Source organism: Mustela putorius, unplaced genomic scaffold (genome assembly GCF_011764305.1).
Source record: "Mustela putorius furo isolate JIRA1106 unplaced genomic scaffold, ASM1176430v1.1 tig00000430_pilon_pilon_pilon, whole genome shotgun sequence".
Lineage (NCBI taxonomy): Eukaryota > Metazoa > Chordata > Mammalia > Carnivora > Mustelidae > Mustela > Mustela putorius.
In genome coordinates this window covers 18,508,668-18,525,202 of record NW_025421377.1, presented here as the reverse complement: position 1 = coordinate 18,525,202, position 16,535 = coordinate 18,508,668, and the positions used below count along the sequence as shown (strand labels likewise).

The following is a 16,535-nucleotide window of genomic DNA, read 5'->3' as shown; positions in this document are numbered from 1 at the left end:
TATCTAGCTGAATTCCTGGGACTAGAAGGAATTTAGGTTTCCTAGTGCTCTGCCTCTTGCTCCTAATCTTGACTTTTTTAAAAAGCCAAGTCTCTTTCTAAATTGTCAGACCATCCTTTCCTGGCATGAAATTCTCTAGCTTTAGATCCTTCACTTCCTTTGCTTTAAGATGTCTTATAGTAACCTTGGTTTTTTTCAAGCCATATTAGTATCTCTATTTATGCCTTTCTCGTAAGAGGTCCTGCAAGCCACATAAAAGCTGCATTTTCAGTACAAGATAAAAAGCTATTTAGCAAAATGCAAGGTTTTGTATCTGCTGGCACAGCAGCAAAGACAGCTTCACTAATTTCTTTTTTCACAGTAGTCCTTATGCTGCATTTATTTATCTTGAAATAGCAGGCAACCACAGAGGCAGAGTTCAGTCTATGGTATATATAAAGTAATTCAACTTTTTCTTGTAATGTCATGACGGTCTCTCTGTTTCTTGGTGGCATTTCCAGCATCACTAGTGGTACCTTGTTGGGTCCCCTGGTGTTATTTGGGGTTTACAGTATTGCACTAAACATAATGAAAAATGGGGGAACTGTGAGAGATCACTTTTTACTGCCAATTCGCAGTTTACTGGAGAAGATGAACTGCTCACTCAGAGATGATTAGTGTTAGATGGCATTTTAAGGGGATACTCACTAATACTTGAGCTCAGCACAACAGCAGCAGAGTGACTGTAAAATTATTACAGTTGTACAGCATGCACTACAGTTTTATGCCATTATGATTTAACTGCATCTTTACATTTCTTCACATCTCTTGACTACAAATAGCACCATGTATTGTATGTATAAGTTTTGATAAATTTTAACTTCTAAAAATAGATTTGTCTGTATTTTATGGTAGTAAATGGTAAAATAGACTAGTATCTACATGTATTTTATGCATTCATGACATACTTAACTTTTTGTTAATTTCTTTTTATATTTCTGGGCTATGTGGTTTGTCTAAGTTTTTTCAAATTTTTGCAGATCTCCAAAAAATTTTCCAGTATGTTTACTGAAAAAAAATCTGTATGAGTGGATGAAAAAAAAAAATCTGTGTATGAGTTCAAACCCATATTGTTCAGGGGTCAACTGTATGTGTAGAAATGGAGAAATCAGAAAAGATTAGTGGATTGTGTTGATATCAGTATCCTGGTTGTGGTAATATAGTATAGTTTTACAAAATGTTACCATTGGGGGAAACTAGATAAAAGTGAACAAGGGATTTTCTCTCTTTTATTTCTTACAACTGCATGTGAAACTACAATGAAAATTTTATACTGATTCATAAGCTGCTATTAAGGTTAATAATATTAAATAAAAATGCATTGGAGAACTTGAAGGGAAGACTGTTACTTGGAGCTATTAGTACTGTGACCATGAGTTTTTATTAAAGAAGTGTTTTAGTATGGATTAGATTTGTTCAAAACCATTTATATTGTTGTTTAGATATACCAGTAGTCTAAAATGGCTTTAGATGTGGCTCTTCAATCAAGGAATGTAATTGTTAATGTAGATAACAGTATACTGCTTCAGATACTTTTCTGGAAACTCTTGGACTCTCAAGTACTTGTTTTGTCCTGAGATAGTAAAAGTGATATTTTCCCCATTAAGTAAAATAGCATTTTATAATGAGATATTAAATTTTCAAAGTAGATTGTAACTTAAAATAGCAAATATCTTCTGGAAATGATATGTGACATTTTCCCTTCCTTCTTATTAGAGCACCTGACATTAAGACGAAGCAAGGCCAGAACATACTGGAAATCTTGCAAGACTGTTTTGAAGAAAATAGTAAGACATCTTAAAGGTGGACTTTGATGGTTGGGTTGGATGAAAATGTAAATTTGTCATATTATTAAATTATTAATATTAAATTCAGTAAATACATTCTGACATTTAAATATATATAAAATATCTTCCCAGAATGTTGAGTACATGTGTAATCCTTTATGTATTTCCTGATACACTGAGGATGATAGTAGCAAAAAAGAGAATAATTAATCATTTCCTTTAGTTCATACTAGATTCTTATACTCTGGGAGTCCATAAATAATTATCATACACAGGAGAAGGTATTTCATATAGTGGGAGTAAATGTGCGGAATACTTAGGATCTCTAAGAGGTAATGTTTGGTGATACGCAGTTCTTTTTATAGAAATGGTGAGTTAGGGCAAAAACTTCTCTAAGTGCTTGTCAGCATTAGAAGCCATTGAAATAAGAGAATAGGCTAACCAAAGAAACAATGGAAAAATATTTCTTCTATATAAGCACTGAAAGAAGAGCTGTTATATTATTTCTTCAGGAATCTTGTTTGCCTTTTTCAGTTCCTGATGCCGACTAGGAACATTTGAATGTTGAAGTGATGTTTGTACTTAATTTTAAACTAATTGTTTTTAAAGAGTTGTCAAACTTCTTCACATTTCATGTAGGGCTTCTTTTAATTGTAACCAAAAGATTTTATATCGTGTTTATTTATTTATTTACTGCTTTTTTTAAGGTTTGGCCAATGATTTTAGCACAAATTCTACAAAATCATTGCTTTATTCAACACCTAAAACAGGAGACATTTGTATTCAGTCACCAAGCAAAGAGGTAGGTCAAAAAGAAGAGCTGGTATAGCTTTAACAGTTTAATGATGAAACATTACACAATATACTTATATTTATTCTAGTTTTTTTTACGTCTTATTCTTAAAAGGGAATCCTATATTCCCATTCTTTTTATCATTTAGAGGTGTTTTGTGACAATTTTGACTAGATGTTTCAAGTGTTTGAAATTGGAGGTCTGGGTGTAGAATTATTATATTGCTGCACAATCATTTTTCACCTCTCCTAAAATAATAATTGAATTAGGTTTTTAGGAAAGTGGGCGGCTGCTGAAGTTCCTAATCCAGGTTGGCAAATTTGGTTATATTCTGAAAACCAAAGTTAATCTATTACTATAAGGAGAATCAGTCTTTTTTAAAGATTATATCGTTTTTTTTTTTAAATTTAATTTTTTATTTCTTATAAACATATATTTTTATCCCCAGGGGTACAGGTCTGTGAATCACCAGGTTTACACACTTCACAGCACTCACCAAAGCACATACCCTCCCCAATGTCCATAATCCCACCCCCTTCTCCCAAGCCCCCTCCCCCCAGCAACCCTCAGTTTGTTTTGTGAGATTAAGAGTCACTTATGGTTTGTCTCTCTCCCAGTCCCATCTTGTTTCATTGATTCTTCTCCTACCCACTTAAGCCCCCATGTTGCATCACCACTTCCTCATATCAGGGAGATCATATGATAGTTGTCTTTCTCCGCTTGACTTATTTCGCTAAGCATGATACGCTCTAGTTCCATCCACGTTGTCGCAAATGGCAAGATTTCATTTCTTTGGATGGCTGCATAGTATTCCATTGTGTATATATACCACATCTTCTTGATCCATTCATCTGTTGATGGACATCTAGGTTCTTTCCATAGTTTGGCTATTGTGGACATTGCTGCTATAAACATTCGGGTGCACGTGCCCCTTTGGATCACTACGTTTGTATCTTTAGGGTAAATACCCAGTAGTGCAATTGCTGGGTCATAGGGCAGTTCTATTTTCAACATTTTGAGGAACCTCCATGCTGTTTTCCAGAGTGGCTGCACCAGCTTGCATTCCCACCAACAGTGTAGGAGGGTTCCCCTTTCTCCGCATCCTCGCCAGCATCTGTCATTTCTTGACTTGTTGATTTTAGCCATTCTGACTGGTGTGAGGTGATACCTCATTGTGGTTTTGATTTGTATTTCCCTGATGCCGAGTGATATGGAGCACTTTTTCATGTGTCTGTTGGCCATCTGGATGTCTTCTTTGCAGAAATGTCTGTTCATGTCCTCTGCCCATTTCTTGATTGGATTATTTGTTCTTTGGGTGTTGAGTTTGCTAAGTTCTTTATAGATTTTGGACACTAGTCCTTTATCTGATACGTCGTTTGCAAATATCTTCTCCCATTCTGTCAGTTGTCTTTTGATTTTGTGAACTGTTTCCTTTGCTGTGCAAAAGCTTTTGATCTTGATGAAATCCCAATAGTTCATTTTTGCCCTTGCTTCCCTTGCCTTTGGCGTTGTTCCTAGGAAGATGTTGCTGCGGCTGAGGTCGAAGAGGTTGCTGCCTGTGCTCTCCTCAAGGATTTTGATGGATTCCTTTCGCACATTAAGGTCCTTCATCCATTTTGAGTCTATTTTCATGTGTGGTGTAAAGAAATGGTCCAATTTCATTTTTCTGCATGTGGCTGTCCAATTTTCCCAACACCATTTATTGAAGAGGCTGTCTTTTTTCCATTGGACATTCTTTCCTGCTTTGTCGAAGATTAGTTGACCATAGAGTTGAGGGTCTATTTCTGGGCTCTCTATTCTGTTCCATTGATCTATGTGTCTGTTTTTGTGCCAGTACCATGCTGTCTTGATGATGACAGCTTTGTAATAGAGCTTGAAGTCCGGAATTGTGATGCCCACCAACGTTGGCTTTCTTTTTCAATATCCCTTTGGCTATTCGAGGTCTTTTCTGGTTCCATATAAATTTTAGAATTATTTGTTCCATTTCTTTGAAAAAGATGGATGGTACTTTGATAGGAATTGCATTAAATGTGTAGATTGCTTTAGGTAGCATAGACATTTTCACAATGTTTATTCTTCCAATCCAGGAGCATGGAACATTTTTCCATTTCTTTGTGTCTTGCTCAATTTCTTTCATGAGTACTTTCATGAGTTTTCTGAGTATAGATTCTGTGCCTCTTTGGTTAGGTTTATTCCTAGGTATCTTATGGTTTTGGGTGTAATTGTAAATGGGATTGACTCCTTCATTTCTCTTTCTTCTGTCTTGTTGTTGGTGTAGAGAAATGCAACTGATTTCTGTGCATTGATTTTATATCCTGACACTTTACTGAATTCCTGTATAAGTTCTAGCAGTTTTGGAGTGGAGTATTTTGGGTTTTCCACATATAGTATCATATCATCTGCGAAGAGTGATTATTTGACTTCTTCTTTGCCGATTTGGATGCCTTTAATTTCCTTTTGTTGTCTGATTGCTGAGGCTAGCACCTCTAGTACTATGTTGAATAGCAGTGGTGATAATGGACATCCCTGCCGTGTTCCTGACCTTAGCGGAAAAGCTTTCAGTTTTTCTCCATTGAGAATGATATTTGCGGTGGGTTTTTCATAGATGATGATATTGAGGTATGTGCCCTCTATCCCTACACTTTGAAGAGTTTTGATCAGGAAGGGATGCTGGACTTTATCAAATGCTTTTTCAGCATCTATTGAGAGTATCATATGGTTCTTGTTCTTTCTTTTATTGATGTGTTGTATCACATTGACTGATTTGTGGATGTTGAACCAACCTTGCAGCCCTGGAATAAATCCCACTTGGTCGTGGCGAATAATCCTTTTAATGTACTGTTGAATACTATTGGCTAGTATTTTGTTGAGTATTTTCGCATCTGTGTTCATGAAGGATATTGGTCTATAGCTCTCTTTTTTGATGGGATCCTTGTCTGGTTTTGGGATCAAGGTGATGCTGGCTTCATAAAATGAGTTTGGAAGTTTTCCGTCCATTTCTATTTTTTGGAACAGTTTCAGGAGAGAATAGGAATTAGTTCTTCTTTAAATGTTTGGTAGAATTCTCCCGGGAAGCCGTCTGGCCCTGGGCTTTTGTTTGTTTGTATATTTTTAATGACTGTTTCAATCTCTTTACTGGTTATGGGTCTGTTCAGGCTTTCTATTTCTACCTGGTTCAGTTGTGTTAGTTTATATGTTTCTAGGAATGCATCCATTTCTTCCAGATTGTCAAATTTATTGGCGTAGAGTTGCTCATAGTATGTTCTTATAATAGTTTGTGTTTCTTTGGTGTTAGTTGTGATCTCTCCTCTTTCGTTCATGATTTTATTTATTTGGGTTCTTTCTCTTTTCTTTTTGATAAGTCAGGCCAGGGATTTATCAATTTTATTAATTCTTTCAAAGAACCAGCTCCTAGTTTCGTTGATTTGTTCTATTGTTTTTTTGGTTTCTATTTCATTGATTTCTGCTCTGATCTTTATGATTTCTCTTCTCCTGCTGGGCTTAGGGTTTCTTTCTTGTTCTTTCTCCAGCTCCTTTAGGTGTAGGGTTAGGTTGTGTACCTGAGACCTTTCTTGTTTCTTGAGAAAGGCTTGAACTGCTATATATTTTCCTCTCAGGACTGCCTTTGTTGTGTCCCACAGATTTTGAACCGTTGTATTTTCATTATCATTTGTTTCCATGATTTTTTTCAATTCTTTAATTTCCCGGTTGACCCATTCATTCTTTAGAATGATGCTGTTTAGTCTCCATGTATTTGGGTTCTTTTCAAACTTCCTTTTGTGGTTGAGTTCTAGCTTTAGAGCATTGTGGTCTGAAAATATGCAGGGAATGATCCCAGTCTTTTGATACCGGTTGAGTCTTGATTTAGGACCGAGGATGTGATCTATTCTGGAGAATGTTCCATGTGCACTAGAGAAGAATGTGTATTCTGTTGCTTTGGGATGAAATGTTCTGAATATATCTGTGATGTCCATCTGGTCCAGTGTGTCGTTTAAGGCCTTTATTTCCTTGCTGATCTTTTGCTTGGATGACTGTCCATTTCAGTGAGGGGAGTGTTAAAGTCCCCTACTATTATTGTATTATTGTTGATGTGTTTCTTTGATTTTGTTATTAATTGGTTTATATAGTTGTCTGCTCCCACGTTGGGGGCATAGATATTTAAAATTGTTAAATCTTCTTGTTGGACAGACCCTTTGAGTATGATATAGTGTCCTTCCTCATCTCTTATTATAGTCTTTGGCTTAAAATCTAATTGATCTGATAAAAGGATTGCCACTCCTGCTTTCTTCTGATGTCCATTAGCATGGTAAATTCTTTTCCACCCCCTCACTTTAAATCTGGAGGTGTCCTCGGACTTAAAATGAGTTTCTTGGAGGCAACATATAGATGGGTTTTGTTTTTTTATCCATTCTGATACCCTGTGTCTTTTGACAGGGGCATTTAGCCCATTAACATTCAGGGTAACTATTGAGAGATATGAATTTAGTGCCATTGTATTGCCTGTAAGGTGACTGTTACTGTATATGGTCTCTGTTCCTTTCTGATCTACCACTTGTAGGCTCTCTCTTTGCTTAGAGGACCCCTTTCAATATTTCCTGTAGAGCTGGTTTGGTGTTTGCAAATTCTTTCAGTTGTTGTTTGTCCTGGAAGCTTTTAATCTCTCCTTCTATTTTCAATGATAGCCTAGCTGGATATAGTATTCTTGGCTGCATGTTTTTCTCGTTTAGTGCTCTGAAAATATCATGCCAGCTCTTTCTGGCCTGCCAGGTCTCTGTGGATAAGTCAGCTGCCAATCTAATATTTTTACCATTGTATGTTACAGACTTCTTTTCCCGGGCTGCTTTCAGGATTTTCTCTTTGTCACTGAGACTTGTAAATTTTACTATTAGGTGACGGGGTGTGGGCCTATTCTTATTGATTTTGAGGGGTGTTCTCTGAACCTCCTGAATTTTGATGCTCGTTCCCTTTGGCATATTGGGGAAATTCTCCCCAATAATTCTCTCCAGTATACCTTCTGCTCCCCTCTCTCTTTCTTCTTCTTCTGGAATCCCAATTATTCTGATGTTGTTTCGTCTTATGGTGTCACTTATCTCTTGAATTCTCCCCTCATGGTCCAGTAGCTGTTTGTCCCTCTTGCTCAGCTTCTTTATTCTCTGTCATTTGGTCTTCTATATCACTAATTCTTTCTTCTGCCTCATTTATCCTAGCAGTGAGAGCCTCCATTTTTGATTGCACCTCATTAATAGCTTTTTTGATTTCTACTTGGTTAGATTTTAGTTCTTTTATTTCTCCAGAAAGGGCTTTTATATCTCTCGAGAGGGTTTCTCTAATATCTTCCATGCCTTTTTCGAGCCCGGCTAGAACCTTGAGAATTGTCATTCTGAACTCTAGATCTGACATATTACCAATGTCTGTATTGATTAGGTCCCTAGCCTTCGGTACTGCCTCTTGTTCTTTTTTTTGTGTTGAATTTTTCCGTCTTGTCATTTTGTCCAGATAAGAGTATATGAAGGAGCAAGTAAAATACTAAAAGGGTGGCAACAACCCTAGGAAAATGGGCTTTAACCACATTAGAAGAGAGATCCCAAATCGTGAGGGGGGAGAAAGGGGATAAAAAGAGGTTCAAAAAGGAAGAAAGAAAAAAAAAGAAAAAAAAAAAAAGAAAAGAATTAAAAAAAAGAAAACAAATAAGAAAAATATAAAAAAGAAAAAATATATATAGGATAAACTAGTTAAAGAACGTTAAAAAAGAAAAAGGTAAAAGTTAAAAAAAATTTACCAGAAGGCGAGAAAAAAAACAAAATATGAAAAAGAAAAAAATTAAATTAACTGCAAGACTAAAAAAAATCACAGCGAAAAAGCCATGCTTTGCTTTCTCCTCCTCTGGAATTCTGCTGCTCTCCTTGGTATTGAAACTGCACTCCTTGGTAGGTGAACTTGGTCTCGGCTGGATTTCTTGTTGATCTTCTGGGGGAGGGCCCTGTTGTAGTGATTCTCAAGTGTCTTTGCCCCAGGCGGAAATGCACCGCCCTTACCCGGGGCCGGGGTGAGTAATCAGCTCGCGTTTGCTTTCAGGAGCTTTTGTTCCCTGAGCGCTTTCCGTAGAGTCCCGGAGGACGGGAATACAAATGGCGGCCTCCTGGTCTCCGGCCCGGAGGAGCCGAGAGCCCAGGGCCGCACTCCTCAGTGCGCCCTCAGAGAACAGCGCCAGTTACTCCCGTCTGCCTGACCTCCGGCCCCGCTCCGAGCTCACCGAGCCTGCGACCGGTTCAAGGTCACACCGAGCTGCGAGCTCACTGTCGGCTCTGTCTCTGTAGCCGGCTTTCCCGTTCCAATACCCGCAAGCTCTGCGACACTCAGACACCCCCGATCCTTCTGTGACCCTGCGGGACCTGAGGCCACGCTGACTCCGCTTGGGCTTCGCTCCGGTTTAGCCTCTGGAGCGATGTCCCTCAGCGGAACAGACTTTTAAAAGTCCTGATTTTGTGCGCCGTTGCTCCGCCGCTTGCTGGGAGCCGGCCCCTCCCCCCGGGGTCTATCTTCCCGTCGCTTTGGATTCACTTCTCCGCCGGTCCTACCTTTCAGAAAGTGGTTGTTTTTCTGTTTCCAGAATTGCTGCTCTTCTTCTCTTCGATCTGCCGATGGATTTTCAGGTGTTTGCAATCTTTAGATAAGCTATCTAGCTTCTCCGGCTAGCTGAAGTAGTCTCGGCCTGCTACTTCTCCGCCATCTTGACTCCTCCCTAAAGATTATATCTTAAGAGGTTAGGTTGACCTAACTACAAAATAGCAAACTTTCAAATAGAATTTGTGAAGCTAATGAATAAAGACAAGTTATTCAAAAGTACAATACAAATTGGAGAGAAAAATTACGTAGTACTAGAAATAACATCGATTAGAAATTTGTATAAATACCTAATTATATAGGTATTTATGAACAATGAAGAGGTTAGGCTTGTGGACCCACCCTTGCAGCTGAAAATCCACTTACAATTTTGGCTTCCCAAACACTTTATTAATAGCCTACTGTTGACTAGAAGCCTTACTGATAACATGAACAGTTGATTAACACATATTTTGTATATGTATTAAATAGCTGATTAACACATAATTTTGTATATGTATTATATACTATATTCTTATAATTAAGTAAGTTAGAGGGTCGCCTTGATGGTGCAGTTAGTTAATCATCTGGCTCATGGTTTTGGCTCAGGTTGTGATCTCAGGGTTGTGAGATTGAGCCCCATGTCAGGCTCTGAACTCAGCACGGAGTCTGCTTGAGACTGTTCCTCTCTCTAAAAAAAATTTAAAAAGCTAGAGAAAAGAGAGTGTTAAGAAAGTTATAAGGAAGCGAAAATACACTTATGGTACTGTATTTATTGCAAAAAATTGTGAATAAGTGGACCCTCGCAGTTCAAACCCTTGTTCAGGGATCAGGTATATATAGCTTTTTGGTTCCAAAGACTGAAAACAGATCCAGAATTAGAGGGATTCTCTTTAATGTGGTAAATTATATAGTACTGGTGTTTGAAAGTTAAATTAACCTTAAGTTTTCTGAGATAAATTTGACTTGGTCATAAAGTATTAACCTTTTTAAATTAATTTGCTAGTATATGAAGCATTTGCATCTATGTTCATGAACAGTATTGTCTTTTCTTTCTTTTTGCAAAATGTTTTTATAGGGCTTTGGTATCAAAGTTATGCTAGGGCTTTCACTCCTCGGTAGGAAGGGACAGACTGCAGTAGGCCAACATTTCTGCTGTTAAAGCTAAAAAGAATGAAATGCAAACAAATTCTAATTTTAGAGACATGGGGAGCTGTGGTAAGAACACAGGCTGGATAAAATTCCAAAGAGAGAAGAATCTTGAGATGAGTTGATGATTATTAATCTTTTTCTTTCCTTAGAAGGGTGTTAGCTTATTTGGTGCAAAAGCTGAGGGCTTTAGGCCTACCCACACAGAGAGAGTCTATGTGGGAAAGCGTAGTTTTTGTCAGCTGTGCTGAGATGGCATGAGAGACTGGATTCCAGGGATGTTCCAAATGGGTAGGCACTTTCCTTAAAGAACATTTGTAAGTTCTGGGCCTGGCACAGAATCCTGAGCCAGTTAGGTGGAGTGACATATATAGTCTTGCTATGCCAGGAAGGCAATTGCCAGATATTGAAGCAGTCTGAGGCAAGAGGCTAAAAAGTTGAATAGAAACCTTCACAGGACAGAACTGATGTCTCCCAATATTTAAGGGCTAAGGTGACTTACCTGGCTCTCAGTTTCCCAGGAGACCTCATTCTGAAGAACAGGGTAGTCTAGGAATGGATTGGTCTCATTAAAATTTCATCTTAGACTGACCCATCTTAATCCATGAGAGAGTGAGGATCTGTTCATTTCAGTCCAATCTGCCTAAAAAGAGATAAGATTTCTTTCTACTCTATAGAAAGATTTGGGAACTCTACTAACTTATTTTGCTAATTAAGCTTTTTGTATTGAGATAATTATAAATTAACAAGCAGCTATAAGGAATTGAGTGCAAGCCTTTACCTGGTTTCCTCTATGGGTAACATCTTGTAAAACTGTACTTGCAGAATTACAACCAGGATATTGACATACAGGCTTGAGGTTCGATTTCACAATTCTGATATTGTGACCTGAGCTGAAATCAAGAGTCAGACTCTCAACCGACTTAACCACCCAGGTGTCCCTCCTTTTAGTGATTAGAAATTTCATGATATTCCTTGATGTTAGATTCCTCTAACTCTTCTTTTTTTTTTTATTTAAAAAATTAAAAAAAAAGATTTTATTTATTTATTTGACAGATCATAAGTAGGCAGAGAGGCAGGCAGAGAGAGGAGGAAGCAGGCTCCCTGCTTAGCGGAGAGCCTGATATGGGGCTCCATCCCAGGACCATGAGATCATGACCTGAGCCGAAGGCAGAGGCTTAACACACTTAGCCACCCAGGCACCCCTCCTCTAACTCCTCTCATTAAGATTTCTTTTTACAGTTTCTGTTTCTTGCAAATTCCTTGCCTTTTTGTACTAGAGCCTTTTGTCGTATGTCCAGTGAATCTTAGTGGTCTCTTCATATTTGAATGGAAAATTAAAATGGTGATTGAAAGTTCTATTTATGCAGTAAAATTTGTGCCTTGGTAGATTTTACTGTGCTATGATCTGTCTGGGCCATGTCACTGTGGATGTCCAGGTGTTACTATCTACAGGTTTTTTTTTAAAAACTTGGCTTGGTACGTTTTTCTGACACATGTGTCCTGCTTGGGAGTCTGATTCTAACTACAAATGTTCTCAGCCATGTGGGGCAGAGGGAAGGTACAATTGGATGCTTCCACTTAATATCTCTGTTTCTACTGTATTACTTTTACTTTCGGCTATGTCTGAGTCTATAGTTTCTCTGATTCTGGAACTCAGGAGAGTAAACATCTAATATGACAGGGTTGGAAGAGGAGAGGCTCCGTGACTCTGACTGCTTCTTGTACCTACTTTTAGCAACTCTTCTATTCCTCGACCTCACTTGGAACCCGTCTTTTAGAGGTGCCTTGCACATCTAATTACTGATCTTACTGGTTTCTCCATAAGTATTAATCTGTCTCCTTCTGTGCTTTCTCAGCATGTTTCACCTCTCTCTGGACTGATTAGTTGCTGCTGATCTGCTTTCCAATTTAAGAAAAGTTTGTTGACATCTGCCATCTGTTCCCTTGTCTTTCTCCTCATACTTCTGGGTTTATACATTTTAAAAAATCCTAATGAGGTTTTAAGAGGAACAGAATATAGTGAAAACTTGCTTTTGTTTCTTTATATAATTGAGTTTCATAGTGTATTCACTGAACAACAGTGCAGTGGCTTCCTTATTTATATATTCCCCAACTGGTAGATTTGTTTCCATCTATTCATTATTACACTCATGTACACTGATGTGCACCTTTGTCCATGCCTCTTTGCGCACCTGTTGTAAACTGTATTTCTGTAGGATATGCACATTTCAAATGAAATTGTTAAATATTGTCAATTTTTTCTGCAAGATGATTTTACCAGTTTTCTTTGCCACTTGTAATGTATGAATGAGATTTCCCTTTTCTAGATTTTTAAAATTTATGACTTGGTATATTTCAAATTTACAGAAGAAAAGATATTATGTAACGTTATTAAAAATAATATAAATGAGCACTTATGTACCCATCCCTCTGTGTAAGAAATATACATTCTTCTGCAGCATCAGTGTATCCTGCTGTGTGGTTTATTGTTTTTTTTTTTTTTTTAAAGATTTTATTTATTTATTTGACAGAGAGAAATCACAAGTAGATGGAGAGGCAGGCAGAGAGAGAGAGAGGGAAGCAGGCTCCCTGCTGAGCAGAGAGCCTGATGCGGGACTCGATCCCAGGACCCCGAGATCATGACCTGAGCCAAAGGCAGCGGCTTAACCCACTGAGCCACCCAGGCGCCCTGGTTTATTGTTTTTAAATACTTTTTTTTCCAATTTAAAAACAATTGTATTTAATCAGAATTACTAATTTTTAATTGCTCTAATGTTATATATCTTTTAGGCTGAATGCCAGAAATCTCATCTGAATTCAGTTCCAGTTTCTTTAAGGAAGAAAGAAGCCTCTGTTCCAAGTGAAGTTGACAGCAGATCAGGTTGGTGGCATCCCCATGGATATTATTTACTTAGACATATTTAAAAGGAGGTGCTGAAAGTGTTGCATGTGTTGGCTTGGGTGACAAATTCATGGGTTAGCCTAGGCAAAGTAGGTAGTGTTTGTTTTTTTTTTCACATGAATAATAAACTTTATTTGAATATTTGTTTCTTTGTTTTAGTGGTAAGAACACTGATTATTAGGATACAGTAAGAGACATTAAGAATTATTATAGGGCTATAGTTTTAAGAATTTTCAAATAGATTTGGCTTTTTTTTTTTAACAAATAATAAATATTATCTCACATAATTTCTGTGGATCAGGAATTGAGAAGCAGCTTAGTAATTGGATGGTTTTTGTTTGCAGTCTTTCATGAGGTGGTGGTCAAGATGTTGGCCAGTGTTGCAGTCATCTGAGGGCTTGAGGGGTTAAGGATATAGTTCCAAGATGACTCACATGGGGCTGGATGTGAGCAGGAAGCCTTAATTGCTTTTCACATGGCCCTCCATGGGCTTCATCCCCCCACGCCAAGATTTTATTTATTTGACAAAGAGAGATCACAAGTAGGCAGAGAGGCAGGCAGAGAGAGAGGGAAGCAGGCTCCCCACTGAGCAAAGAGCCTGATGAGGGGGCTCGATCCCAGGACCCTGAGATAATGACCTGAGCCAAAGGCAGAGGCTTAACCCACTGAACCACCCAGGCACCCCTCTCCATGGGCTTCGTGAGCATTTTTTTTAAACTGAGGTATAAATGACTTGTAACATTATGTTAGCTTCAAGTATACAACATGATTTCAATGTTTGTATACACATAGGTAGTGTTCTTTTCCTCTCTTTTTTTGTTCATTTCCTTTAATTAGTCATATGTGCTGTTACTTTGAAAAGTTTATTTACATTTTTAAAATTTAATTTTTATTTTGTTATGTTAGTCACTATACAGTACATCATTAGCTTTTGATGTTGTGTTCCATTATTCATTGTTCTTGTAAAATACCCAGTGCTCCATGAAATATGTGCCCTCCTTAATAATACCCATCACTGAGCTAACCCATCCACCTTCCCTCTCCCCTCTAAAACTTTCAGTTTGTTTCCCAGAGTCCCATCTCTCATGTTTTGTCTCCCCCTCTGATTTCCTTCCTTTCATTTTTCCCTTCCTTCTCCTAATGTCTTCTGTGGTACTCCTTATGTTCCACAGATAAGTGAAACCATATGATAATTGACTTTCTCTGCTTGACTTATTTCACTCAACATAATCTCCTCTAGTCCCATCCATGTTGATGCAAAAGTTGCTATCTGTCCTTTCTGATGGCTGAGTAATATTCCATTGTATATATGGACCACATCTTTATCCATTTATTTGTTGAAGGGCATCTCAGCTCTTTCTGTAGTTTAGCTACTGGGGACATTGCCCCTATGAACATTGGGGTGCATATGACCCTTCTTTTCCCTACATCTGTATCTTTGGGGTAAATTCCCAGTAGTGCAATTGCTGGGTCATAGGGTAGCTCTATTTTTAACTTTTTGAGGCATCTCCACACATTTTCCAAAGGGGCTCTACCAACTTGCATTCCTTTCAACAGTGTAGGAGGGGGTCCCCTTTCTCCACAGCCTCTCGTTTCTTGCCGTGTCAATTTTTGCTATTCTGACTGGTGTAAGGTAGTATCTCTGTGTGTTTTTTTTTTTTTAAATTTTATTTATTTACTTATTTATTTAAATTTTTTATTTTTTATAAACATATATTTTTATCTCCAGGGGTACAGGTCTGTGAATTGCCAAGTTTACACACTTCACAGCACTCACCAAAGCACATGCCCTCCCCAATGTCCATAACCCCACCCCCCTTCTCCCAACACCCCTCCCCCCAGCAACCCTCAGTTTGTTTTGTGAGATTAAGAGTCACTTATGGTTTGTCTCCCTCCCAATCCCATCTTGTTTCATTGATTCTTCTCCTACCCACTTAAGCCCCCATGTTGCATCACCACTTCCTCATATCAGGGAGATCATATGATAGTTGTCTTTCTCTGCTTGACTTATTTCGCTAAGCATGATACGCTCTGGTTCCATCCACGTTGTCGCAAATGGCAAGATTTCATTTCTTTGGATGGCTGCATAGTATTCCATTGTGTATATATACCACATCTTCTTGATCCATTCATCTGTTGAAGGACATCTAGGTTCTTTCCATAGTTTGGCTATTGTGGACATTGCTGCTATAAACATTCGGGTGCACGTGCCCCTTTGGATCACCACGTTTGTATCTTTAGGGTAAATACCCAGTAGTGCAATTGCTGGGTCATAGGGCAGTTCTATTTTCAACATTTTGAGGAACCTCCATGCTGTTTTCCAGAGTGGCTGCACCAGCTTGCATTCCCACCAACAGTGTAGGAGGGTTCCCCTTTCTCCGCATCCTCGCCAGCATCTGTCATTTCTTGACTTGTTGATTTTAGCCATTCTGACTGGTGTGAGGTGATACCTCATTGTGGTTTTGATTTGTATTTCCCTGATGCCGAGTGATATGGAGCACTTTTTCATGTGTCTGTTGGCCATCTGGATGTCTTCTTTGCAGAAATGTCTGTTCATGTCCTCTGCCCATTTCTTGATTGGATTATTTGTTCTTTGGGTGTTGAGTTTGCTAAGTTCTTTATAGATTTTGGACACTAGTCCTTTATCTGATACGTCGTTTGCAAATATCTTCTCCCATTCTGTCAGTTGTCTTTTGATTTTGTGAACTGTTTCCTTTGCTGTGCAAAAGCTTTTGATCTTGATGAAATCCCAATAGTTCATTTTTGCCCTTGCTTCCCTTGCCTTTGGCGTTGTTCCTAGGAAGATGTTGCTGCGGCTGAGGTCGAAGAGGTTGCTGCCTGTGCTCTCCTCAAGGATTTTGATGGATTCCTTTCGCACATTAAGGTCCTTCATCCATTTTGAGTCTATTTTCATGTGTGGTGTAAAGAAATGGTCCAATTTCATTTTTCTGCATGTGGCTGTCCAATTTTCCCAACACCATTTATTGAAGAGGCTGTCTTTTTTCCATTGGACATTCTTTCCTGCTTTGTCGAAGATTAGTTGACCATAGAGTTGAGGGTCTATTTCTGGGCTCTCTATTCTGTTCCATTGATCTATGTGTCTGTTTTTGTGCCAGTACCATGCTGTCTTGATGATGACAGCTTTGTAATAGAGCTTGAAGTCCGGAATTGTGATGCCACCAACGTTGGCTTTCTTTTTCAATATCCCTTTGGCTATTCGAGGTCTTTTCTGGTTCCATATAAATTTTAGAATTATTTG

At 38.3% G+C, this 16,535-nt stretch overlaps 1 protein-coding gene across 2 annotated transcripts in view; it reads left to right on the top strand.

Annotated features, from left to right (window-relative positions):
- CENPC (centromere protein C) overlaps positions 1-16,535 on the top strand; it is a 104,915-nt gene that overhangs the window by 18,615 nt on the left and 69,765 nt on the right. The window contains exons 3-5 of one of the 2 annotated variants that reach the window (XM_013062367.2): positions 1,756-1,842; positions 2,534-2,628; positions 13,165-13,255. In XM_013062367.2, the coding sequence (XP_012917821.1) occupies positions 1,756-1,842; positions 2,534-2,628; positions 13,165-13,255 (273 nt within the window). The remainder of the gene's footprint in view (positions 1-1,755; positions 1,843-2,533; positions 2,629-13,164; positions 13,256-16,535) is intronic. The other variant, XM_013062366.2, reaches the window with a different exon arrangement.